This window comes from Callorhinus ursinus, unplaced genomic scaffold, assembly GCF_003265705.2.
Source record: "Callorhinus ursinus isolate GAN/ISIS: 27379988/994484 unplaced genomic scaffold, GSC_fseal_2.0 scaffold20, whole genome shotgun sequence".
In the NCBI taxonomy this organism is placed as follows: Eukaryota; Metazoa; Chordata; class Mammalia; order Carnivora; family Otariidae; genus Callorhinus; species Callorhinus ursinus.
The window spans coordinates 25,700,522-25,726,189 of record NW_027397082.1 but is presented as its reverse complement, the minus strand read 5'-3'; the positions used below and the strand labels follow the sequence as shown (position 1 = coordinate 25,726,189).

The 25,668-nt window shown below is 35.1% G+C and overlaps 2 protein-coding genes across 5 annotated transcripts in view; one reads left to right on the top strand and one right to left on the bottom strand.

Annotated features, from left to right (window-relative positions):
- EXOC6 (exocyst complex component 6) overlaps positions 1–25,668 on the top strand; it is a 245,058-nt gene that overhangs the window by 53,436 nt on the left and 165,954 nt on the right. For all 4 annotated transcript variants that reach the window (XM_025881148.2, XM_025881146.2, XM_025881150.2 and 1 more), the window contains exons 3-6: positions 388–435; positions 525–615; positions 3,612–3,657; positions 20,768–20,972. In XM_025881148.2, coding sequence (XP_025736933.1) covers positions 388–435; positions 525–615; positions 3,612–3,657; positions 20,768–20,972 — 390 coding nt within the window. The remainder of the gene's footprint in view (positions 1–387; positions 436–524; positions 616–3,611; positions 3,658–20,767; positions 20,973–25,668) is intronic.
- On the bottom strand, positions 13,701–14,300 carry LOC112830971 (transcription elongation factor A protein-like 1). Its single transcript, XM_025881163.2, has one exon. The coding sequence runs from the start codon at positions 14,175–14,177 to the stop codon at positions 13,701–13,703; it is 477 nt and encodes a 158-aa protein (XP_025736948.1). The 5' UTR covers positions 14,178–14,300.

Genomic DNA, 25,668 nt, shown 5'->3' with positions numbered 1-25,668 from the left:
GTTTAATTACCATAAAATGCAATCACCATTTCGTACAGACAATGAATGGCACATAGACCTCATTGAAGTTATCAAAAAGGGACCAGTGGTCAATTGGGTCAGTGATTTGAATTGTTTGACAGACTTAGAGAAGCAAGTAAAGTTCAAAAATCTAGATTAAATTTGAGAAGTTTGCCACAGAATCTGTTAAAAAGAACTGTCATAAGTAATTGAAGTTAACAAAAGCCCTTTTCAATCAAAAGTTCAAGTTCAAGCTGTAGAGTTAATTTGAATTTGCATTTCTTTGTTCTAAGTTTCTCATGAAGCATGATCTGATTACAAGGGTGAGCAGTTATATCAGGGCAGTTTTATGCATATTTGTCTAATTAAGGTGAAATTATTTTTAAGGTGCAAGTTACTGATACCAACCGAAGATTTCAAGATGCTGGAAAGGAGGTGAGAATACAATACATTTCTTGCATATTTAATATGTGGATGCAGTTTAACTGTTTGCTTAAAAATATGAACATTTCTTCTTTTCTAAGGTGATAGTCCAAACAGAAGATATTATTCGATGTAGAATTCAGCAGAGGAACATTACAACGGTAGTAGAAAAATTGCAGTTATGCCTTCCAGGTGAGTTAAACTTGTCTATAATTTAATGCTTGGCTTGGTAAAATTATAATTTAATGATAGCATATGGTCATTATTCATTATGCAAATTATAGATTGTTTGGTGATTGCCCCCAAAAGCTCGTGGTTATCTTTCTTATCTATTTAGTCCTTGAATTTTCATGGTTTTCTTGTCTTATAAAGTTTTGTTTGATGATCTGTCACATCAGGTTCCTAGAACAACCTGTACCTCTCCCATTTCCTTCCTGCCTAGTTTGTCCTTTGTTCCTCACCCCCCCTCACTGCTTTTTTGTTTTTCCTCAGAATACTTTCCCGTGGAGGAGAGTGTCTTTTGATTACATTTCCTTACCTTTTCCTAATTTGCCTAATTTTTTACCTCTAGTTTTCCACTGTTTTCTGTTTGTCACTTAAGCAGGTTGGTTTTGCTTTGCTCACAGTCTCGTTTTGCTGATAAAGTAAAAAAACATCCTAAAGTGCTAGGTCTTTTCCCTTCTTTGGTCTTGCCTTACTCCTGTATTTTGGAAAAACTGACTTTTTTGGTTCCTGAGTTTTTGATCTCTCTGTTATGGCTAAGATATTACTGGGACATCAAATAAATTCTGAAGAAACTCACCAATATTTTCTTTCGCCTTATGTATCCTGTTCAAACAAAAGGAAGCCAAGGCATATGTCATCTTTTTCTTCATATAGTAAGCTGAATCCATCTTAGTGTCCCATTTTTTAAACTTATTTTTTTAGGAAGGACCCTGAACCTCCATGTCCAGGGGAATAGAATGAGATGCTTTGTATAATATTTATATAATGTAAGTTTAGCTTAGAACACAAATTGTATGTTAAAACTGCCAGCAGATTTTATTAACTAAAAAACATTGTTTTCTGACTTTGTGAGAATAACTTTTCTTTTTTTTCAGAATCACTGAAATTCTATTCAGTTTTATCTCTGGTCCCTGGATATTTGCACATTAACTTTGAGTAAATAAAATGTCTGCTTATTATGTTTCAAGGTTGAGAAACCTACTTTCTTATAGTAATGTTTAATAATACCTTTTTGCCACCATCAGTTACACTGAAGTAGCCATGAAGACAGTGTCTAAGTTTGATTGCTTTGTCCCTGAATGGTAATAAGCCTAAAAAATGGGGGACTGGTGGAATGAGAAAGAGCTGAATTCAGCTTATTCCCCTGGGGCAAGGGGGGGGATTTGGAATAGAGAAATAAAGGGAAGTAGAGGTTAGACTTTTGTTACTGCTACTGTCTTTGCTTTCAAGGCTGGACAGGCAATCTGAGTTCATGTAAACATTGTGTTCCTAATAGCCACACTGAGAACTGCTTCCTTTCCTCCATCTAGCCTTCTATCAAATTATCCACTCGGAAATACTTTTTTGTGTCAGCCATTATGGTAGATTTTGGAAATATAAAGTTGAAAATGACACAGTCCAAGCTCTGAAGGGTCCTACAATTTAATGTGAATAAAGATAAATGAGCTATTTATTATTGTATAATTGCCTAACTCTTCCTTGGATTAGAAGGGGTATGAGAGGATATAAAAAGTCATAGGGTAACATCGAGAACTAATGATGTAATGTATGGTGATTAACGTGACAATAAAATAAAAAAAAAGAACAAAAAAAATCATAGGGTAAACATGCATTTTCCTGGTACATTAGTTTTACTTGATTATTATTATTATTTTTTAAGATTTTATTTATTTATTCGACAGATAGACAGCACAAGCAGGCAGAGTGGCAGGCAGAGGGAGAGGGAGAAGCAGGCTCTCCGCCGAGCAGGGAGCTGGACGTGGGGCTCGATCCAGGGACCTGGGATCATGACCTGAGCCGAAGGCAGCCGCTTAACCGACTCAGCCACCCAGGCGCCCTACTTGATTATTTTTGAGGAGAGCATTACTTTTATATGGAAATAAGATAAGATAGATATGAAAGTTACATAAATTATTGAGCTAAAACTGGAGACTTCAAACAAAGTTTATACTTAAGCAGCAGTTTTAGGCTTTTTCCCAGGTTATGTGTTTACTCTAATGCTTTGGTTGGAAAATGTGGGAAATACTGCCCTACAATATAGGGGCTATAATAGAGATATACATAGGGTTCACAGGGTTAGGGTGGTTCACTGTTGCCACCATTGTAGCTTTATGGTTTTCAGACAAGTGAACTAAATATCTTCTGTAAACTTGAAGACCCCTGGGAAGTAGCCAAAATAGACAATCTGGAGACAAGTGTTGTCTGTCTCTCTGATCTGCGAAAATATGAGCTGGCTTGATGAGCCAATGATAATTTACTCACTTTATACTTTGAAATTCTCCTAAGGATAAATAGTAATCTACATAGTTGCATTAAAACCTTTTTGGTGGCAGTGTGTCATCCTGCTGAAGCTTGTAACAATTTTATTGAATAATTGCATTTCTGAGTTATAATAGAAATGATAAAACGAAGTTGCTTTGTTATGTTTATTTATGGTTTTATTATAATTTAATCTCTAAACTTTTGAGGGTTTTTTTTTTTTTCTTTGTCAGTTTGGTGTAAAATTTTATTTCGTGAGCTGTAACACAGTTGTGTTTGGTATATTTTGGGTATATGTATTTTATTTGATATATTGAATCAAAATTAATCAATCTCACTTACTCAACTTTGTCTCTTGAATAACTAAAGTCCAAACTTCAATTCCACTACAGGGAAGAGATATTATTAAGTTTCTGAATATGATTAATTGTTAGTAGGTAATGTTTCAATTATAGGTATCAGCATATGAAAGTGTTCCAAATTCCAGATAATGTCTTCATGTATATAATGTAATGTTCAATATTATGAGGACATTAAAATGTTTTTATTTATTCGATGTATAAAATTTTATTTGAAAATATAAGCCTGAATTAAAGTATAGAGAAAATTAATGAATTTATAATAGGTTCTTCCCTGCTTTAATTTTTTCATCTAAATTTTTTTCTCATTTTGAAAGCTAAAATAAGTTATATTTTTTAATGCAGTGCTGGAAATGTACAGTAAGCTAAAAGAACAGATGAGTGCCAAACGGTGAGTTGGTTTCTTTCCTGTTTTTAATAAGAATCTTTTATTTTTCTATTAAAGAAAGCATGGATAAACTTACTGTAAATTATAGTGAGTCATGTGAAGTTTTGCTTTCTACCTTTATTCTTTTTTCATGCAATTTGCCCATCAGAATCCTCTAATAAAGCAATTCTTAGCCATTTATTTGTGGATCCTTGTCTTTTATAAGTGAAATCAAAGATTGATTATATTGTTGAAGGACAAATAGACAACTGAACAGGAATGAAAAAAATATTGATTAGCTTCCATGTAAACATTGCTTATAATCAAAGGCTAAGTATGTATAGTAGAACCACAGTGAAAAAGCAGTATGGGTAGTTAAATTTTGACAGTCTGGGCTACTGTAGATCATGTTCTGTTTTATAACACAAATTAACACATGACAAATGAAAAATCATTTGAGGTGGTTTATTGATTATCATTAGATGTAATGTTTAAAATGTTTTAAAGATGAACAATTTTAAAGTAATATAGAAAAATCAGAATAAATGAGAATATTCTACATTTGGAATAGGGAAATAATGATTTCCTCTTAGTTTATTAATAATTGCTTAATTATCACAGTACATTATGTACAAATCTATACTCAAAGATCTGTGTATGTCCTGCTTTAAAGGGCTAAACATTGAATTTTATTGGCCTTTTCCAATTCATACTAATTAGTAGTTATTTTCTCCTCCTTAATACACGAACCATAAACTATCCTGAAAGTTTTTTATTTATGTCTATGTATGTATGTATATGTATATATATATTCTCTTTCTCTACCAAAATTGTACATCCTCATATTTTAAAGTTCTATGTATTTGCTGCAGAAAAACAGGCATCATCATCCCTGCTTGCCATTCACCATTCCTTCTTGCTAAGGGCAAAAACTTTTACCTCTTTTAAGGCATTATTTTTGTATTTACATTTATGTCTTTAAATAACTAACTTTTAATTTTTCTTCACTATTTTCCAGTTTGGAGCATTATATGTTTTTTCAGTAACATCTAATATTTATATTTAGATTTCCCCATTTATGCCCCAGATGTCTTGTATCCTCATTTCCTCCCTGAAACATTGACTGATATGTACTTTTTTTGTCCCTTTAATCTAGAACAATCTTCCTGCCTTTCTTTGTTTTTCATGAAAGGGTCCAGGTCAGTTGTCTTGTCAACCAGGACATTTTGGATTTATTTAATTATTTTCTCATGATTAGATTCAGATGAACTGTTTTTGGTATGGGTATGATGTAAGTGATATTGTATCACTCACTGTATGAAATCAGAAGGCATATACTGTTAGATTGTCTCTAGGTTATGCTAAATTTGATCATTTGAGTAAGAGGATGTCTACCAGATCACTTGAAAAAGTATCTTTTTGTCTGCAATTACTAAATAATCTGTGGGTTGATATTTTGAGTTCTATTTCCTTAACAACTTTTCACTCATTGGTTTTAGGAATCTTGCTTTAGATTTTAAATTTTTTTATTTTTAAGTAATCTCCATACCCAAAGTGGGGCTTGATCTCACAGCCCCAAGATCAAGAGTTGCATGCTCCCCTGACTGAGCCAGCCAGGTGCCCCTCTTGCTTTAATCATCTATTATATTTGGGGTTACAAAATGGTGAATTTATAATTCTGTTGTTTCTTTGACATTTATTAGCTGTCTTTCTTAATATAAAGAAGAGCTTTTTTTTTAAGCTCTTCCTTTTTATTTCCCTTTTTAAATTTTTTTTTTCTGATTATCACTATAGATTCATGGCTTTTTTTTTTAATAAGTGTGTTACAATCTGTTGTTTTCATTATTCTTTTTTATGCTCAAATTGTACCACATTTGGTTAGGGGAGCCCCTCAAGCCAGTTTCTGTGTCCTCATTTGTCATTGAGTACTTTCTTGGTTATCACACAATAATATGTTCCACACTCACATTGTACTTTTCTTGCCCTAGACCTAGAAATAGCCATTTTCCAAGGTACCCTAGCTCCTTTTAGTAATGGTATTTAGAAACAGACCTGCTTGCTAGGTGGGCTTACTAACAACCCCCACCCCAGACACACACATCTCATGCCCTCTAGCCTTCCAGGGTTGTAATTGAGAAGTTTGAAGCCATTCTAATTTCTCATCTTTAGTTTGTAACCTACCTTTTTTTCTCTTTTAGAATCTTTTCTTGTGTGGTCTGTAATTTCCTGATGATGTGCTTTGATATGGGCCTGTTTACTTCCATTGTGTTGGGTACTTGGTGAACCTGTCTGGAATTTAATCTGGAAACTGTTCTTTGATCTGATAATGTCTTTAAGATCTAGGAAATTTTTTTGAATTATTTATTTCTTTCTGTTTACTTGATTCCAGTACAGATAGTGATGTTTAATCTTCTAGACTGGTCCTCTGATTTTCTTTTCTCTTTAACAATTTTTATTTTTTTGACTCCTTGCTCTGCTTCTAGAATATTTCTTTATTTTTTATTTTTTATTTTTTTTTTTAAGATTTTATTTATTTGTTTGAGAGAGAGAGAATGAGAGAGAGAGAGTACGAGAGGGAAGAGGGTCAGAGGGAGAAGCAGACTCCCTGCCGAGCAGGGAGCCTGATGTGGGACTCGATCCCGGGACTCCAGGATCATGACCTGAGCTGAAGGCAGTCGCTTAACCGACTGAGCCACCCAGGCGCCCAATATTTCTTTATTTTTATTTTCCTAAAATAATACTGATTTTATCTCATTTCTGCTCTCCAATTTTTAATTTCTTTTTTTTTTTTTTAAAGATTTTTTATTTATTTATTTGACAGAGAGATAGAGAGCACAAGTAGGCAGAGTGGCAGGCAGAGGGAGAGGGAGAAGCAGGCTCTCCGCTGAGCAGGGAGCCAGACATGGGGCTCGATCCCAGGACCCTGGGATCATGACCTGAGCTGAAGGCAGCCGCTTAACCGACTGAGCCACCCAGGCGCCCCTCCAATTTTTAATTTCTAAGAACTTTTTTGACCTCCAAATATTTCTTTTCCTTCATTTTCTTTTTTTTAAGATAACTGTTCTTGATTTACTGTTAACAGTATTTTGTCTTAACCTCTGTGAGATTTTAGATGTATGTATTTATCTCCTTGCATATAATTTGTTTGCACTAAGTTTTCCCCCCAGTTATTATTTTTTGTTTTTGTTTTTTTTTACTCTCTGACTTTGTTGGTAGGGCTGTTTCTCAGATGTCAGGTAATTCCTTGGTTGACTACTCATATTTAAGTGGTAGTGGACATAAGACGCCGATTGGGAGCTCTAGGTATGTGGGTGGGACTTGTTCATTCTGAATTTATCTAGCTGGGCTGTTTAGTTGGTGAGGCTTTGGTGTTAATATCTGGAGTTGTTTCTTCCGAGGCTGCCCAGATGCCCTAGAGGAGACTTCTTCTGTCTCCCATCTGGAGGGTAAAGACCTGACTGCCAGCATTCTGGGATCTGAGTTGGGGAAGAGGGCATTTAGTATATATTTCGGCTCTACTAATCCTCTTGTTTTCAGATCAGTACTATTGCCTTCAACCTTAGGTGGTCTCCCCGCCCTATTCAGAGATTATCTGTTTTAGTCTCTTTAGTATTTTGCCAAAATGGGGAACGATTGTTGCTCAGATGACTGGAGTGGAGTTTGCTGCTTAAAAAGATTATCAACCAATATTCCTTACTTTAGCCCTCCTTTGACTCTCTCTTCCGTAAGTAGTGGGATTCCTATCAATTCTTGACATTTTAGATATTCTAGAGAATAAATAAGTTTATTCTTGGTTTCTCAGCTATTGACTTAGAATTCAGTTTTCTTAGATCTGCTGAGTTGTTGTTGTTGTTTTTTACCACATATCCGTCAGCTTTCAACATTCTAAAATTTTACTGTTCTCTTTTCTCCTTTTCTCTTCATCTGTGTAGGCTTATGCTTTTTTAAAGAAAAATCTCATGTTATTTTATTGGAGTATCAAGGAGTCAAGGTTAAAAAGCATGTATTCAGGCTGCCATCGCACTAAATATTTAGGACCCCACTTCTGGTGCTCTGCCATATTTTTGTTAAGAGTCTGCCTATGGGGTAATAAAATGAAGGGCATGGGCAGATGTTATTCCTGGTGATCATTAGAGGTTGCAAATTAGCAACTCACAGAGTCAAACTGGCCCACAGGTATATTTGATTTGACTTGTAAAATGTAAAAAAAAAAAAAAAAGTTTTTTGTTAGTTAATATCACTTCACATTTGTTAAAATATCTGGATTTATATTCCACTGATTCCCAAATCTGAATCTTGAATCTCTAGCTTGGTTTTGACTTCTCTGATTCTTGTTGAATCTTTTCACATGGACATTCCACTATCTCAAGTTCAACATGTCTGAAACAGGCTTAAAATCTTTGCTTATTTCAGGGATTGGCCCCTTTTCTGTCAAATGTGTTGTAAAATATTTACTCTGTGGTGCAGTTTTTTATTTTTTAAGTTATTTGCTTAGCAAGTTTGTAGACCCAAATACTCAGATCATAAGTCTGTAGCTCCATGAATTTTTAAAAAGCGAATGCACCTTTATAACCACCGAGATCAAGATTTGAACATTATTTCTATCCCAAAAGCTTTTCTCATACTCTCCTCTGATCATTACCACCCAAACAAGATACAGAACATTTCCATCACCCCTGTATGCCCCTTCTTAGTTGATTCCTCCTTCCCTCCACAGATAACCATATTCTGATTTCTATCACATGTTCTCAGAATTTATATAAATGGAATCATAGAATGTATTTATTTTTCTTGTCTAGTATCGTTCACTCCAAATGTTTTGAGATTCATCTATGTTATTGCAAATACAAATTGTTTGTTTCTTTTCATTGCTGAGTAGTATTCAGTTCTAAGAAGTTATTTATCTGTTTACCAGTTGGTGGGTATTTGGGTTGTTTTCGGTTTGGAGGTGTTATGAATAAGGCTGTCATAAAATTAGCAAACAAGTCTTTCGGTAGGCAGATGTTTATATTTCTCTTTAATATATGCGTAGGAGTAGAATTGCTGGGGTATAGTGTAGATGTAGGCTGCCTTTTATAAGAAATCATTAAATAGTTTTCCAAAATGGTTGTACCATTTTATACTCCCATTGGTAGTGAGAATTATAGATACTACACATCCTTTGCCAATATACAGTATTGTCAGTCTGTTCTAGTTGAACCATTTTGGTACATGTAAAATGGTGGTTCCAATTTGCATTTCTCTGGTGACTAATGTTGAGGGCCTTTTCATTTGCTATTTGGTCATTTGTGTATTTTCTTTTGTAAAATGTCTGTCCAAGTCCTTTGCTTATAATTTTAGGTTTAGAGACACATTGAGCAGAAAATACGGCATTCCCATATACCTTCCTCTCCTCACAGTTTCATGCATGAGTGTAATACATTTCTTACAATTCATGAACCAGTATTGACATGTTGTCAACTCCAGAGTTTTCAATAGGGTTCACTCTTTTGTGTTGTACAGAAGGTTTTGACAAATGCATAATGTCGTATCTACCATGACAGTACCATACAGAATAGGTTCACTGCCTAAAAAATCCCTTGTGCTTCGTCTCTTTCCCCATCCCTTCCCCTCCCACCCTAACCACTGCCAATCACTGACCTTTTTACTGTTTCTATAGTTGTGCCTTTTTCAGAATGTGCTATAGTTGGGATCATACAGTATATGTCATATCAGACTAGCTTGTTCACTTAGCAATACTCATTTAAGGTTCCTTCATGTCTTTTTGTGGCTTGATAGCTCATTTCTTTTTACTGATGAAAAATATTGCATTATATGGTTGTACCACGGTTTATCCATTCACCTGTTGAAGGACATCTTGGTTGCTTCTAATTTCTGGCAATTATGAATAATGTGGCTGTATACATTTATGTTCAGGTTTTTGTGTGGAAGAACTTTTTAATTCATTTAGATAAATACCTAGTGGTCCAGTTGCTAGATCATACAGAAAGACTATATTTGGCTTTTTTTTCTTTTTAAGATTTTATTTATTTATTTGTCAGAGAGAGAGAGTGCACAAGCAGGGGAAGTGGCAGGCAGAGGGAGAAGTAGGCTCCCTGCTGAGTGAGGGGCCCAATACAGGACTGGATCCCAGGACCCTGGGATCATGACCCAAGCTGAAGGCAGACCCATAACTGAATGAGCCACCCAGGCATCCCTGGAAAGACTATATTTAGCTTTATAATAAACAGCCAAATTGTCTTCCAAAGTGGCTTTACTATTTTACACTCTCAGCAATAATAATGAACGAACGTTCTGTTGCTCCACACCCTCACCAGGATTTGGTATTGTCAGCGTTTTGGATTTTAGCCATTCTAATAGATGTAGGTAATATCTCATTTTAATTTGCAATTTCCTATTTGCATGTGATGTTGAGCATTTTCTCATATGCTTATTTGCTATCTGTATATCTTCTTTGGTGAGATATCTCTTCAGATATTTTGTATGCTTTTAAATTTGGTTGGTGGTTTTCTTACTGCTGACTTCTAAGTGTTTTTTGTATAGTTTATATAGTAGTTCTTTATCAGATATATGTTTTGAAAATATCTTTTTCCATTCTGTGGCTTGTCTTTTCATTCTCTTAACAGTGCCTTTTTAGAACAGAAAATTGTTAATTTTAACGAGTCCAGCTTACTAGTTTTTTCCCATAGATCATGCTTTGGTGGTGTTTCTGAAAACTCATTGCCAAACCCAAGGTCATTTAGATTTTCTCCTATGTTAATTTCTAGAGTTTTGTGTTTTACACTTATGTCTGTGACCCATTATGAGTTAATTTTTGTGAAATCCATTCATGAATATGGAATATCTGTCCATTTATTTAGATTTTCTTTGATTTCTTTCATCAGTTATGTGCTTTTCTTCATATAGAGCTTTTATGCATTTAGTTAGATTTATACATAATTTGTTTTTTGGTGCTAAAGTAAATGGTATTGTGTTTTTAATTTCAAATCCCAGTTGTTTCTTGCTGGTTTACAGAAAGGCGATTGACTTTGGTATTTTTTTTGGTATTCTTCAACCTTGCCATAATCACTTACTGTTCTGGGCGTTTTTTTAGTTGATTCTTTGGGATTTTCTTTTCTTTTCTTTTTAAGATTTCATTTATTTATTTGACAGAGAGAGACACAGCGAGAGAGGGAACACAAGCAGGGGGAGTGGGAAAGGGAGGAAGCAGGCTTCCCGCTGAGCAGGGAGCCTGATGCGGGGCTCGATCCCAGGACCCTGAAATCACAACCTGAGCCAAAGGCAGACGTTTAACGACTGAGCCACCCAGGCGCCCCTATTCTTTGGGATTTTTCTACATAGATAATAATATCATCTGCAGACAAGCCTTTTCTTTCTTTCTTCCCAGTATGATTACCTTTTATTTCTTTTTCTTGTCTTATTGGATTAGCAATGAATGTCAGTATGATGGTTAAATTAGAGTGATGAGGAGGAATATCCTTGCCTGTTTCTGATCTCGTGGGGAAAAACATTGTGTCTCTCATCATTAAGTATGATGTTAGTTTTATATGATTTTTATTCTTTTAAATTTGTTGATGTGTGTTTTATAGCCCAGAATATGGTCTATATTGGTGAATGTTCTTTGTGAGCTTGAAAAGAATATATATTCTGGGGCGCCTGGGTGGCTCAGTTGGTTAAGTAACTGCCTTCGGCTCAGGTCATGATCCTGGAGTCCCGGGATCGAGTCCCACATCGGGCTCCCTGCTCAGCAGTGAGTCTGTTTCTCCCTCGGACCCTCCCCCCCTCATGCTCTCTCTCTCTATCTCATTCTCTCTCTCAAATAAATAAATAAAATCTTAAAAAAAAAGAATATATATTCTGTTGTTGGATGAAGTATTCTATAAATGTCAGTTAAATCCAGTCGATTGATGGCGCTCTTCAGTTCTACCATATTCTTTTTTTTTTTTTAAAGATTTTATTTATTTATTTGACAGAGACACAGCAAGAAAGGGAACACAAGCCGGGGGAGTGGGAGAGGGAGAAAAAGGCTTCCCGCTGAGTGGGGAGCTGGACGTGGGGCTCAGTCCCAGAACTGTGCATTCATGACCTGAGCCAAAGGTAGACGCTTAACGAATGAGCCACCCAGGCACCCCAGTTCAACCATATTCTTAACTGAATTTCTGCCTGCTGGATCTGTCAATTACTGTTAGAGGAGTTTTGAAGTCTTCAACTATATTAGTAAATTTGTCTGTTTTCCTTGCTGTTCTATCAGTTTTTACCTCACATATTTTGATACTCCCTTATTAGTCACATACACATTAAGGATTGTTATGTCTTTTTAGAGATTAATTATTTTATCATTATGTAATGCTTTTTTTTTTTATCTCCTCATAACTTTCCTTGCTCTGAAGTCTGCTTTATCTGAAATTAAAATAGCTACTCCAGCTTTTGATTGGTGTTAGCATAATATATTTTTCTCCATCCCTTAACTTTTAATCTCTCTGTTATGTTTAAAGTGGTTCCTTTTATACAACATATAGTTGGGTCTTATGTTTGTCTTCCACCCAGAATCTTAGAACTTCTATAAGAAAATGTAGGAAGATATTTTCACATTACCTGGGGTAAGCAAAAATATTTTTTAGAAGGATCACAAAAAGCTACTATACAGAATTGGAAATTGTGGACCTCAAATAAAAAATTTTATTCATCAAAATACACTTTTAAGAAAATTGATAGGCAAGGAGAAAACATATGCAAGATTTTTTTCTGACAGGACTCATAACCACAATATATAAAGAGCTTTTTACAAATTAATAAAAAGGAAAAAAAAAGAATAAAAATAAGGAACTTACGGTTTCTGATCTCACATGTAAAGAGCTTTGAAGCAGTCATTCCTGTCTTTACAATAAGAAGAGAGCTAATCAAACTGAAAATAAAAAACCTTTTTTTAAACAAGATTTTTTAAATTTATTTGTCAGAGAGAAAGAGAGAGCACAAACAGAGGGAGCAGCAGGCAGAGGGAGAAGCAACCTTCCTGCTGAAGAAGGAGCCCGATGCGGGATTCGATTCCAGGACCCTGGGGTCATGACCTGAACCACAGGCAGATGCTTAACCGATTGAGTAACCCAGGCGTCCCTAAAAAACCTCTTTTAGATCCATTGGAGAAATGAGGTCATACGGCAGTCTACTGCCCCTGGAATTGGAGAGACAGGCAAATAGAGACTATCACAGTTTACTGAGAGCAGAAGCCACTGCTGGACCTTGATAGGAATACTTAAAGGTGATTGAACGTACTGGCTTCAGAGATAAAAAAAAATTCCTGGGGGTACAGGAAGTCCACCACTCTTCCATGAATTTTAGCTTCAGGAGCCCAACCAGATCCTCAGAGTGAAGATCACAGAAAAATACCAACAGAGAAAGAAAAAAGTAATCAGTTTGAAATAAGCCCAGAGTGCTGTATTCTTAGCAAAGCCAGCTGGCAAAATTTTGATATGAATCCCATTACTTTAACAGCTGTTGAGCTATTAAGACTTTATTTCTTCTTGAGTCAGTTTTATCTTATGTTTTGTCAAGGACTTGGACCACTTTATCTGAGTTGTTGAATTTATTGGCATAAACTTATTTATAATATTGTCCTATCATCCTTTTAATGTCTGTAGGATCTGTAGTAATGTTCATCTTTGTCACTCCCAGTATTGCTAATTTGTGGTTTTATTCCCTTGATTTATGTGACAGTAGGCTTATCAATTTTATGGAGATTTTCAAAGATCTAATATTTGAGTTTGTTCTTTGATTTCTATCTTTATTTTTATTTATTTATTTATTTATTTTTACTTTTCAAAATTTTTTTTCACTTTGCAATATATAATGTACATCTTTTCATGCAAATGGGTGAGACTCATGATTGAAAAAGGGAAACTTACAGCTTGTGGGCGGGGAAAACCCAATTTTATGCCAGTTACAAGTGAAACACCTAGAATAAATCCACGCGAAAAGTTATAATTGAGATGGGGAAAGGTATATGAGAAAATACAACCTTCAGGTGGCAATACTTATATCAGGCAAAACAGCATTAAAGGCCGAACACATTAAATAGGATAAGGAGGGTTCCCTCTCGCCTTCCAATGCATAACCATCAATTTGTTGCGTAGTCTTTTCATTTCTTCCATGTCCTCTGCTACCTTTATCATTTCCTCAGTGCTTAAATTTCTGCCATGTATGTCCCCTCTAAATTGCGGGCGAGAGCGAGCCAGCCTCTCTTTAAAGCTTCCTTCTTCTAGCTTATGTTTTCCCACTCCACAAGGAGGCTGCTCCATGGGAGGGCGCTCTTCCAAAAGGTCCCTTCTAGAAAGGCGCTTCTGAGGAGGGCGCTCCTCGAACACCAGTATCTCAGGAAGGAGCTCAATAAGGAGCTCCTTGGGAAAGAACTCCTCCGAGGACTGCTCCTTGGAAGATGGTTCCTCCGGAGACTGCGTTTCGGGAGAGTGCTCCACAGGAGGCTGCTCCTCATCCGTCTTGGGTGCGCTCTGTGGCTGTTCTTCGTTTTCTTTGCAGGATTTTTCCATGTTCAGGATGGTCTGGACCTCTCCTGGAGGTTTGCTCTAGGCGTCCTCTCCTCGAGGCGCGCCGCTGTGACCTGCAGACCTGTAGACCTGCAGACTTCCTTCTGCTCTTCCCCTCGACCAAAGGGCAGGAGGCAGACGGTGTCTGGACAGGCAAAAAGGCTATTTTTATTTTTATTATTTGCATTGTTATACTTGGGATTTTATTTGTTCTTTTTCTGTTTTCATAAAGTAGAAATTTAGAACTAATTTTATGCCTTTTTAAAAAAATTTTCAATCATTTATTGCTGTGAATCATATATATGCTGTGAAATAAGTGAATTTTAATTTAAAATGACTATAATTTCCCCCCAAAATGACTATAATTTCCTAGACATCAGTGTATCAATGTAAAGAACAAACAAACAAACAAAAGCTATAATGAAACTCAACTTCTATTGAAACATTTTCTCTAGGATAGGAAAATCAGTATATTTTAAAAAGCTTAAGTTGTACCCAAATACTATATGTGTCACAATTAACTCTAAAATGACAAAAAATAAAATATATTTGTTTTTTTTTTAGGCTTTTAAAAACATTTATTTATTTAAATAATTTCTACACCCAACATGGGGTTGAACTTATAACCCCAAGATCAGGAGTCACATGCTCTTCCAACTGAGCCAGCCATATGCCTTTCTTTGGTATTACAAACATTTAAAGTTACATTTTCCTCTGAGAACTACTTTAGGTGCAGTTTTGAAATGTTTTTATTATCTTTTAGTTTAAAATATTTTATTTTCCTTTTTTTTAAGATTTTATTTGAGAGAAAGAGAGTGCAGGAATGGGGAGAGGAGCAGAGAGAGAGGGACAAGCAGACTCTGCACTGAGCTCAGAGCCTGATGTGGGGCTTGATCCCACGCCCAGAGATCATGACCTGAGCTGAAATCAAGAGTCAGACAATTAACTGACTGAGCTACCCAGCTGCTCCTTAATTTTCTTTTTTTTAAACGTTTGGTTTATTTACAAGTATATTTAATTTTCAAATATTTGGGGGACTTTTAGGATATGTTATAATCTTTATTATTAATTTCTAGTTTGATACTCTTGGGTGAGTGAACATACTTTGTAGGAATTCAGACCTTTGACATTTATTGAGAATTGTTTAGTGACCCAGCATATCATCTGTCTTGGTGAACATTTCATGTGTACTTGAAGAGACTGTGTATTTTGCAGTTGTGGCTTTAGTGTTCTAGAAATACCAGTTAGGTCATGTTAGTGTTGGAGCAGTTCAGATTTTCTTTCTCCTTAGTGTTTTTTTGCTGGCCAGTTCTGTCGGGGTAAGAGAGGGGTGTAACGTTTTCTACTATTGTAGTTTGTCTACTTTCCCTTTAGTTCTTTACATTTTCTTCTATATATTTCAAAGCTCTGTTATTAGGCACATTCATATTTATGATTGTTTTATATTCTTACTAACTTTGTGTCATATGAAATGTCCTTCTGTATCTTTAGTAATATTCTGTGTCCTGAATTCAACTTTGCTGGTATTGATGTAGTCATTTTAGTTATTCCGGCATGCTTATACTGGATGTTTCATGGTATATCTTGACATCCTTTTACTTTTTAACCCTACTCTTTATATTTAAAGTGTGTTTCTTATCAACAGCATATAGTTGGGTCTTACTTTTTTTCATCCAGTGGGCAATCTCTACTTTGTAAATGGCATTTTAGACCTTTTTTTTTAAGTTTTAAAAAGATTTATTTATTTATTTTAGAGAAAGTGGGGGAGGGGCAGATGGAGAGGGAGAGAGAGAATCACAAGCAGACTCCCCACGGAGTGCAGAGCCCACGTGGGGCTCAGTCCCACGAATCTGAGATCATGACCTGAGCTGAAACCAGAAGCCGGACACCCAGCCAACTGAGTCACCCAGGCACCCCTCGACCATTTATATTTATGTAATTATTATTATGGTTGACTTTTCAATTAATTATCTTCTATTTGTCTGATGTATTTCTTTCTTTCCTTCCTTTTCATGATTGAGGTTTTGTTTTGGTATATATATATTTATCTCTAACTCTATTCACTTACTAGGTATACATCTTTGTTTAACCTTTTATTGGCTATTCTAGAGAGCACAATATGCATTTTTAACTCACCACAGTTGACTTTCAAATAATGTTATTAAACTTCATCAACAATATAAGAAACTTAGGACAATTGTACTTATTCCCATCTTGTTTGTTGTGTTTTTGTTTTAATATAATTTACTTGTAATACACACACACACACACACACACACACATAATTAAAACAAATTCTTTTATATTTATCCACTTAATCTTTCTGTTGCTCTTTTTTCCTTTTTTTGCAGATCCAGGGTTCTAGGTGGCATAATTGCCTTTAACATGATAAATTTTGTTTAGTATTTATTATAGTACACATCTGTCTGCTAAAGAAAATTTTCTTGCTTTGTCTATCTGGAAACGTGTTTATTTTACTTCTATTTCTGAACAGTAGCCTGTATCAGTATGGAATTCTGGGTTTTCAGAGGGTCCCCTCCCCCCAACAATTTAAATATTATGGTTTTTTTTTTCATTTTCTGCTCTCCATTGTTTCTTTTCTTTTTTTTTTTAAATTTTATTTTTATTTATTTGACAGAGAGAGAGCAAGAGAGCACAAGCAGGGGGAGCAGCAGAAGGAGAGGGAGAAGCAGGCTTCCCGCTGAGCGGGGAGCCTGACATGGGGCTAGATCCCAGGACCCTGGGATCATGACCTGAGCTCAAGGCAGACGCTTAACGACTGAGCCACCCAGGCGCCCCTGCTCTCCATTGTTTCTATTCAGAGGTTCAGCTATCATTCTCATTGGTGTTACAAGATTTGCAATTAGGCCTTTTTTCTCTGGCCTCCATATATTTTTTTTATAAGTTTGACTATGATGTGGTTAGGTGTGGTTTTCTTTATAGTTATATTCCTTGTGGGTTTGTTTAGCTTATTTTGAATCTGGGGGTTGATAACTTTCATCAGTTTTGAAAATTTCAGGGCTCATATCTCTTCAAATATTTCTTCACCATTATTTTCTCTCTCCCCTTTCTTTTGGGAACTCCAGTTACGTGTATGTTAGATCATTTAACGTTGTCCATAATTTCTAAGAACTCCTCCTTTTCTCTCTTTTCTTTTTTTGTTTCATGTTGGGTAATTTTTTGGACCTATCTTAAACTTTACTGAGCGTATTTCTTTTGATCTCAGACACTATTCCTCCTATCTTTATTCTTTATGTGTTTGTGTGCATGTTTCAATTTGTAAAATATCTGTTCAGTTGTCTTCACATTCAGGGATCATTTTTTCTTCATCTAGTCTGCTCTTAAGCCCATTGAATGAATTCTTTATTCTGATTTTTATTTTCAGCTTTTTCATTTGATTCTTTGTTGTAATTTGTTTTTCCACTAAAATTTCCCATCTTTTTTTTTTTAAAGATTTTATTTATTTATTTGAGAGAGAGAGAATGAGAGTTAGAAAGTACGAGAGGGAAGAGGGTCAGAGGGAGAAGCAGACTCCCTGCTGAGCAGGAAGCCCGATGCGGGACTTGATCCCGGGACTCCAGGATCATGACCTGAGCCGAAGGCAGTCGCTTAACCAACTGAGCCACCCAGGCGCCCATAAAATTTCCCATCTCTTAATATATATTAACTTCTCTTTCTTCCTAGAGTCTGTAACATTATAATAGTTAAAGTTTTCATCTGTTAATTCCAAGATCTAGGCCACCTGTATATATGCTTCCATTGACTTTTACTTTTGGATCACATGTTTATGCTTATTTATGTATCTTGTAATTTTTTCTTATATGCCGGACACTGTATTTAGAATAGTAGAGACTGAAGTAACCACCTCTATGATAGTTCAAACTTTGGTGAATTGGAAATGCTCAAGGGAAGGCAAATGAAATAAGAACAGTGACATAATTTGTACCCTGTGGGCCAGAGAACCGTTATAGTAGTCACATGTTTTCCATTTGGGGATGACACATTATTTTTTTTTAATGTCTCATGTTTATAAAAGCGGACATCTTGGTAGAGGTTTTGATATAGGGAGAAATTTACTTTAGTCTTATTTATAAAAAATAAAAAATCAGATACTTAAAATCCCAGTTATGAGGACATCATCACATTTTTACAGTTGACGTACAAGTAGGGTATTAATCTGTCCTAGAATAATTTTAAAGATAGTTTCCATGATATGTTTTTAAATAAGATATGAACATACAGACCTGGAAATGTTGTAGATATATGACTGGATGCCAAATTGAGGTCATTATTACATGGTAGTATCAGATAGTGCTTTTTATTTTTCCCTTTATAGTTTTGTATTTTTCCAGTGGTTATGGATTACTGTTACAATTTTTAAGAAATAGCATGATATATACCAAAAGAGAATGGTAATCGTTGTGGAAATTTTGCTTGCATTTAGGGATATAAAGCTTAGATTTGTGCCTAAATTTTAGAAGGATTCAGGGTCTGGTCTCTGGTTTCTGTTCTCTGCCCAAGAATATAGCCTTGCTGTGTTTCTTAGCTTGAGTTTCCTAGAAAGCAAAGCCTGAGTTATAACCTTATAGTTTACTACTTCTTTTGGACTATAATCCTACGGAAGCTGAGAAGCAGAGTTGAGTGAAAGGGAAATGAGTTGGCAAACTTGGGAGAGCAAGCCAGTGATGCTTAATGTTGATCAATTTTAAAGAACTTTTAGGAGTTCTATATATTATTGTAAATTTCAAGACATTTCATCTAGGAGGAGGAAAGGGGAATTTATCTTTTGACTTACTTTTCTCATTAGTTGAGGATTCAGCCCACTGGCATTAACTGCTCACATTTCTTGGTTGTGTTGTGTGGGGGGTGCTAGGAAGGCTTCATGGTTCAGTGACATGGGAAGCCTGGGATGGGAAGTGAGAGGTATAGAAGCATGAAGGAAAGCACAGTTGTGTTATGAAGTCATTTGATTGTGTCTTTGGATGTTGCAAAAACTTCTGGTAATACTTTCATTTAGCCTCTGTCACTTTATGACTTCAAATACATTGTAGGCATTACCATGAATTTTCAGAAAGCCTGTCTGTTGTGGAGATAATACTTTTGGAGTATACCTAATTCACATCAAATCAGGAAATAGGGCAGGATCAAAATAGGGCAGGGTCACAATTTTACTGTTGACTGACCTATTGTATATAAAATGTTATTTTACTCAGAAAAGATATTATTCATCATTTTACTTCATTTAAATTTATAATGTCTTAGGTATTATCAAAGTCATTGTAATGACATCTCTCCCACCCATGTTATCACCTAAATATGTTCATTTCTAACCAAATGTATATTTTATTTGTTTATAACAATTCTAATGATTTTAAATAACCAAGATAAAATTTAGGCATCTAATATTTAAAATAGTGATAGATTTTGTGACAATTTGCAAAATATACTCTATCTTTGGGAATATAGGCTAGAGAATCAGTAAATATCTTTAAATAGCTTTGAATTTACAGTCTTTCAAATTACCTGTGTATTACTTTTTTTGTTCTCTAGATCATGCCTTTTCTCATTTTTAATATCCAAATCAATGGGAAAGTAGAATATTATTTGATTAATTTAAAAAATTCTTCTACCTACTTTCAGTGGATTTTGGTGGTGAATATTATTGTAGGAAACTGATAGTTACAGTTTTTCTACCAGTTAATTATAGTGTCTTGGCCAAATTGTGTACTCTTTGTGTTTGTTTTTCATCTGTAGAGTATTAATAGTGATATCTGCCATACACATCTACCTCATAGAAGTCTAGAGAAAATAAAAATATGTATATGAAAGTACATTGTCAATTTTTCTATAGCATAGGCTATCTCTTACTAATTACTGCAATCCCCCATGTCATTCAGTATGTATTTGTTGAGTTGAGAATAAATCACTGTGGTTTTTCACTTGGTTTTTTGATACTTAATATTATTTCTAAGTGCTTTAAATAGCGTAAAATTTTCAAAAAGATCTCCTTTGTAGTTTTTTGATGTGATGGTATGTGGATGGGAGAGATATTATGAAAGCACATAGCAATAACTATTATAATGAAAAATTTCGGAAATATTGTGCATATACCTTTAAGATATTGTGATGACAAGTGCCTGGGTGGCTCATTCAGTTAAGCATCTGTCTGCCTTTGGCTTAGGTCATGATCCCGGAGTCCCGGAATCGAGACCCACATCGGGATCCCTGCTCAGTGGGGGGAGTCTGTTTCTCCCTCTTTCTCTGCTCCCCACCCCTGCGTGTGCTCTCTCTCTCTCTAATGAATAAATAAAATCTTAAAAAAAAGATATTGTGATGACAGATTTAGGTTGTTACAGATGCTACATATTTAAATGAAATTAAATAAGGAAACCGTATATTAGTCTAAGTCATGAATTTTCACCTGCAAACATGTTCATGTGGTTTATAGTTTATGCTTGGTAAATAGAAATAAATGGTAATTTTACTTATTTTAACTGTGTCCTTTTTGATTGGAGTGTTGGACTAATTAATTATTTTAACTTGAAAATTAATGTAATAACTTTTTATAGAGTTTTCTTCTTAACCTTTCACAGGTATTATTCTGCTCTAAAAACTATGGAACAATTAGAGAATGTTTTTTTTCCCCGAGTTAGTCAATACCGGTTTTGTCAGCTAATGATAGAAAATCTTCCTAAACTCCGTGAGGATATTAAAGAAATCTCCATGTCTGATCTCAAAGACTTTTTGGAAAGCATTCGAAAACATTCTGACAAAATAGGTGAAACAGCAATGAAACAGGTGAGATTAAAAAGGAAAATTTTAATTTAATGTTATTCAGTAGTCTAATTAGAGAATATATCCAGAGTTTACTTGTTTTTAGTTACATAAAATGCTTATTTTTGTTTAGTTTTATCCTTTTCATATGTTTCCTGAACTTTGTTTAGAATGGATTTAATCAACATTTTCTTTTGTTTGCAGCTATTCCATATTTAAGTTAGGTCAATCTAACTTGAATCACCAGCCTGTCTCTTGGGAATCATCCCAAGTATGTGGTAATTTATTAGCTTGTGCCAGCAGGCAAATTTGGTATAAAATTAGATGAACCATGGCAGCCACAGAGGCAAATGGGATTCCTTTTATCCTAAGGTTCTAAATTATTTTCTTTAAAAGTATTATCTTTGAATTAACAACTTCTACAGCTCAATAATAAAAAGAAGACAATGGACAAGATTTGGCAGTTGTAAAGTTAATGTACCTACTTTTTGAATCATCAGTTCTTCTCCTAGATAATTCCAATGAGAAATGAAGAAAACATATCCTTGTGATGTTCATATCAGCTTTGTTCACAGCTAGCCCAAAACTAGAAACAACCCAAATGGACATCAGAAGGGGAAGGGATATACAAATTGTGCTGTATAAAAACACAATGGAATATTACTTAGCAATAAAAAGGAATGAAATTACTGATATGTACAACAACAAATATTAATCTCCCAGGCATTATGCTGAGCTACAGAAGCTGGACACAAAAAAGCACAAATTGGGTCACTCCATTTATACTGCAGTTCTAAAGCAGGTGAAACTAATTAAAGTGAAAAAAATCAGAACAGTGCTTACCTCTGGGTGGAGTAATTGCCAGGGAAGGGACACAAAAAGACTTTCTGAGGAGATAGAAATGTTCTGTCTCCCACTTGTCAGAATTGTGCAGTTAAGATCTGTACATTTCAATGTATATAAATCTGACCTCAAAGTTGTAAAAAATAATTGGTTTGTGTATAGTGTGTGTATGTGTGAAGTGAGTGGGTGAAGTATATAGATGAAACAAGAATGTATAAATATAAATTGTTGAAGTTAGGTGATGAAGTACTTGGGATTTTGTTATATTAATCTGTATTTGAAATTTTCAGTAATAAAAAGTTTTAAAATGATTATAACTTAAAATTTCTGAGTTAGTTAAAATTCCCAATAATCACAGTGTCATAGAAATAAAACAGTGCTCAACATGCTTTCTAACCCCTAATTTTTTTTCTCAAGTATTAGAAACTACTTTAGAGATGCTTCAGGTATGGCAGGATAGGGGCAGAAGGATATGAGCTGGGTGGGCCCTGAGTGGGAAGCTACAGAGGGTACCGCAGGCATGACCTTCTGTTCCTTCTCCAGCCAGGGCTTCCTGAGAAGATTTTATTTTATTTTATTTTGTTTTATTTTCTAATTAAAGAAATGTATCTGTGTCAGACTGTTGTCACAACAGAGGAAATTAAAATTCAGTATATGAACTTCCTCTTTACTTTAACTTTTTAAAGAATTATCTATAAATCTGATAATCTCCATTATATTTCTGTTAATTATTTCAGCTTTGCACAGTATTCTGTTAATTTGTTTAATAGATTTAATAAATTTGTTTAGTAAATTGTTTACCTTGAGGATGTATAGATTTTGAAAATTCTTTATCAGGATCATTTTACTTTAATAATAAATGAAAACCATATGTAATAATGTAGGACTTGTACAATGTTTTTTAAAGTTGCTTCTTTTTAAAGAATTTCCTGTTAACTTTTGCTTATCAGTAGGTGGACTGCAGCAGATTCAGTCTTCAAATTATTTTTGATACTATCTTTTGTTCAGATTAAATACTTGGTTGATAAAACAATATATTTATTTGCTGTAAATAAACAAGCTACAAAAGAGAACGAAACCAAAATTTATTTCCTTTTTTTTTTAAAGATTTTATTTATTTATTTGAAAGAGTGAGATAGAGAGAGAGCATGAGAGGGGGGAGGGTCAGAGGGAGAAGCAGACTCCCCGCTGAGCAGGGAGCCCGATGCGGGACTGGATCTGCGGCACTCCAGGATCATGACCTGAGCCAAAGGCAGTCGCTTAACCAACTGAGCCACCCAGGCACCCTATTTCCTCCTGTCTTTTCTTTGGAAGCTAGGCCTGAGGCCATTTTCCCTACCTCTGGAATGATGGAAATATGGTTAGCTGTGGGCAGGAGCATAGGAAAAGAAATGGTAGAAGTGTAAGGAGATTAGAGTTAGAATTTCAGATTAGTAAGCTGGAAAAAATAAAGCCTAAGTTAAGTATAAGAGAATAAAATTTGAAGCCAGCTTTCAGAATAATCCAGAGATTCTGAATCTAGAGACTGTCAATATCTCAGAGAACTATGTAAGTTAGGAAAGCCCTAGGAAAGTAGAACCAAGAGTGGTTATTACCTCACTGTTAAGGTATAATGAAGTGTGGGATTTAATAGCTTTTCTCTAAAGTGATCATCTTTCTCCTCCATTGTTGACCTTCAGGCTACTAACAGGACTGATGCATTTTATAATAAAATGAGAATTGGGAGCCTCTGATTCTTGTAGCACCTCCCATATCTTCTCAGGATACTAAGTCTTTCTGACTGCCTCTGATTAGTGAGTATTTTTCTGCACTGGAGAGTTCTGCAACATTATATTCTTGTCTTCAGCATTACAGTGTTTTCAGTACTTTTTCTCCTAAGTCTAGGCAAGGAGTTTTATGTATGCCATGAGGATAAAAAACACAGTCACTTGGTAAAGTTTTTTCAGCACAAGAATGTAAACGATAGTTTAAAGTTCATGTTCTATTACACAATCTAAGTTTCATTGTTAAACTTATCTTCTCTGACTTGTTTTTCATAGACCAGTTTTGGACTTTCTGCCTAGGCCGTCCACCAGGTCATGGGCCCTGGGATTTGAGGTTTGTGAGAATTTCCTGCTGAAAGGGAATAGACTCTTCCTAGTTTACTACCATTATTTTCTTGTAAAAAGAATCAAGCTCCCTACCTCTGCAACTTAAACAGAACTTCATCACAGAAACCTTTTCTAAGCATGTCTTAATTCCATTATCTCATGTCCCATTTGTGGATTTACTTGTTATATATTCTCTTGAATATCCTGTAGGCACATCAAACCTACCATTTCTAAAAGTAAACTCACTGTCTTCTTACAAAATCTATTTTCCCTGTATTTCTTATGTCACATAGTAATATGTCCTACTTTCATAAGCCAGAAACTAGGGAGTACTTTAGAGTTTTCAGGAGTATTTATATTCTTTATGTAATTTGTTTCTAAGTCCTACTTGTAACTATCAATTCTGCTTCTCAATATCTGTAGATTCTGTATCCTTTTCTCTACATACCTGGACTGTTGTTATATCAGATTAATTGTTTTCCTTATCTCTGATCTTTTCTCCCCTTATTCTAAAATGCAAGTATGACCACTTTCTCTTCAGTGATTCCCTGTGACCCTTTACCTAAATCTAAATTCTTCAGTATGAAACAAAAGCCTCATCTCCTGATACTCCTTCCTGTGATATAACAGTATTGGAACTCTTACAAATTTTTGAATACACAATTTGTTTCCTCTACCTAGAACGCTTTCCATTTCCCCAAATTTCTTGTCTGAAGAATTCCTGCTTTTTTTCCCCAAAGCTGGCTTAAGCATCACCTTGTCTGTGGAATCTTTCTTTGTCTCACTCCTGCCAGCAAGAGATGGTCACTTCCTCCTTGGTGTATATATCCCTTATACTTTTCACACTATATTATAATTGTTTATTTTGTATCCTTAACTAGACAGTGAGTTTGGGTTTTTTTTTTTAAAGATTTTTTTTTTTTTTTTTGAGAGAGAGCAAGCACATGCGCACACTTGAGCAGGGGAGAGGGGCAAACGGAGAGGGAGAAGCAGACTCCCTGCTTATCAGGGAGCCTGATGCTGGGCTCTATCCCAGGACCCTGAGATCATGACCTGAGCAGAAGACAGATGCTTAACTGACTGAGCCACCCAGGCCCCCCTAGACAGTGAGTTTTTTAAGTGAGGGATTATATCCTTTTTATTTTTACCTTCTTGGGATCTAGTACCATGCCTAAAATGAGTGGTACAAAAAGTTATTTTTTTGAAGGATCTTAGAGTTGAGTCTTAGCTTCTCCAGGGAGAATTTTTTAAAGTAAAAAACAGGCTTGTACTTGTTTTTTTTTCCCCCTCTTTCTTGTGAGAGATGAATGCACTTTGAGTAGTCTGATGTTTAATTAACAAATACCTAAAATTCATAGTCTCAGTTCACATTTTCCATATTATATTTTCTGGCATACATTTTAATAATGTCCTTTAGGGGAAAACAGGAGACTAAACGGTCAAGTAAGTTTTGGAAATCCGGGTTAAAGTTAAGTGTATTCCTTTAGTTATGAATTACAGATCTATAAAGGGGATACAATATATAATGTGTATTTCACCAATTTGAGCATAGAAGCTTTTTTCAAGAAATACTTGTAGATACTGTGTGAAATGTTAGTTTTGTACATAACACAGTTTGGAAGCAATGCTTTTAAAGAATGATTTAAACTCAAAACAGAAAATCATTGACTAAGTTAGTTTGGCCAGCTTGATACTATAGTTCCTTCTGTGGGGTTAGTGGACATTTCATAGAGTTGGGATTTTGGCCAAAGAGTGAACCAGTCCCTCCCACCAACACACACATATGC